The sequence below is a fragment of the Tasmannia lanceolata genome, unplaced genomic scaffold, assembly GCF_043159265.1.
Source record: "Tasmannia lanceolata isolate RefF3 unplaced genomic scaffold, GAP_Taslan_0.1 ptg000008l, whole genome shotgun sequence".
Lineage (NCBI taxonomy): Eukaryota > Viridiplantae > Streptophyta > Magnoliopsida > Canellales > Winteraceae > Tasmannia > Tasmannia lanceolata.
Genome location: NW_027518685.1, coordinates 25,910,889 through 25,911,736, shown reverse-complemented (window position 1 = coordinate 25,911,736; position 848 = coordinate 25,910,889). Strand labels below are relative to the sequence as shown.

Genomic DNA, 848 nt, shown 5'->3' with positions numbered 1-848 from the left:
AGTCTGAAATCCAAGATGACCCATCTGCTTTGCTACTAAACTACGTGGCACTCAACTAGAAATTAATCACCCCAAAGCTCACATAACATTGCTGAAAGTAGTTCTGAAAATTACATGAAGTAACATAACAAAACATGAAAAACATAAGATCAAACACACAAAACATACAACAGAAAAGAAATCTAAGATGACCAATCTACTTTGATACCAAACTACATGTGTCTCTAAGTCTGAAATCCAAGATGACCCATCTACTTTGCTACTAAACTACATGTCTTTAACTCTGAATTTGTCTTTATTTTTTACCACGATGTCGTACATGTGCACCGAATTGAACTTGGCAAAGTCCCTAGGGATAGAGATGAGATGAACTGAAGATTGCTTGTGGAATTGAAGGATATTTGGATCCTCGGAATATCTCTCCCACCCAAGTCCACCGAGCTTACTCTCAAGAGATGTGTGAGAGGTTATCACTTCGTTGGTAGGTGTCCAAACGAGGACCTTGCGTCGGACATTGTTAGGTTGATTTCCATTGGAGGAATTCGAAGCCGGGTTCTCGACTAGGCGAATCACGTTGTCCTTGAAAACCCAAACTCCAGACATTTTTTTTCTTTGGTTTTGTTCTTAGAGTGGAGGAGAGAGTGAAGGTGATGGAGAGGGAAGGAGAGTTGAAGGTTATATATAAAGGGAATTTGGAGTAAGATAAGATGCTTGGGAAGTGCCCAAAGAGAGTAGGTCTATGACATTGTTTGTCTTTGGGCTCCATGGGGTGAGTATGACTAGGGTGCAAGGATGCTGTCTGGCTCGGATTTAGGGCACACGTACCATCGGTAGGGTAGGATTGGAGA

General features: G+C 41.6%; 1 protein-coding gene across 1 annotated transcript; it reads right to left on the bottom strand.

The window, feature by feature from the left end:
* Nucleotides 1-251: 251 nt before the first annotated feature.
* Nucleotides 252-603, bottom strand: LOC143883496 (flowering-promoting factor 1-like protein 1). Its single transcript, XM_077386841.1, has one exon. The coding sequence runs from the start codon at nt 601-603 to the stop codon at nt 268-270; it is 336 nt and encodes a 111-aa protein (XP_077242956.1). The 3' UTR covers nt 252-267.
* Between the last annotated feature and the right edge of the window lie 245 nt (nt 604-848).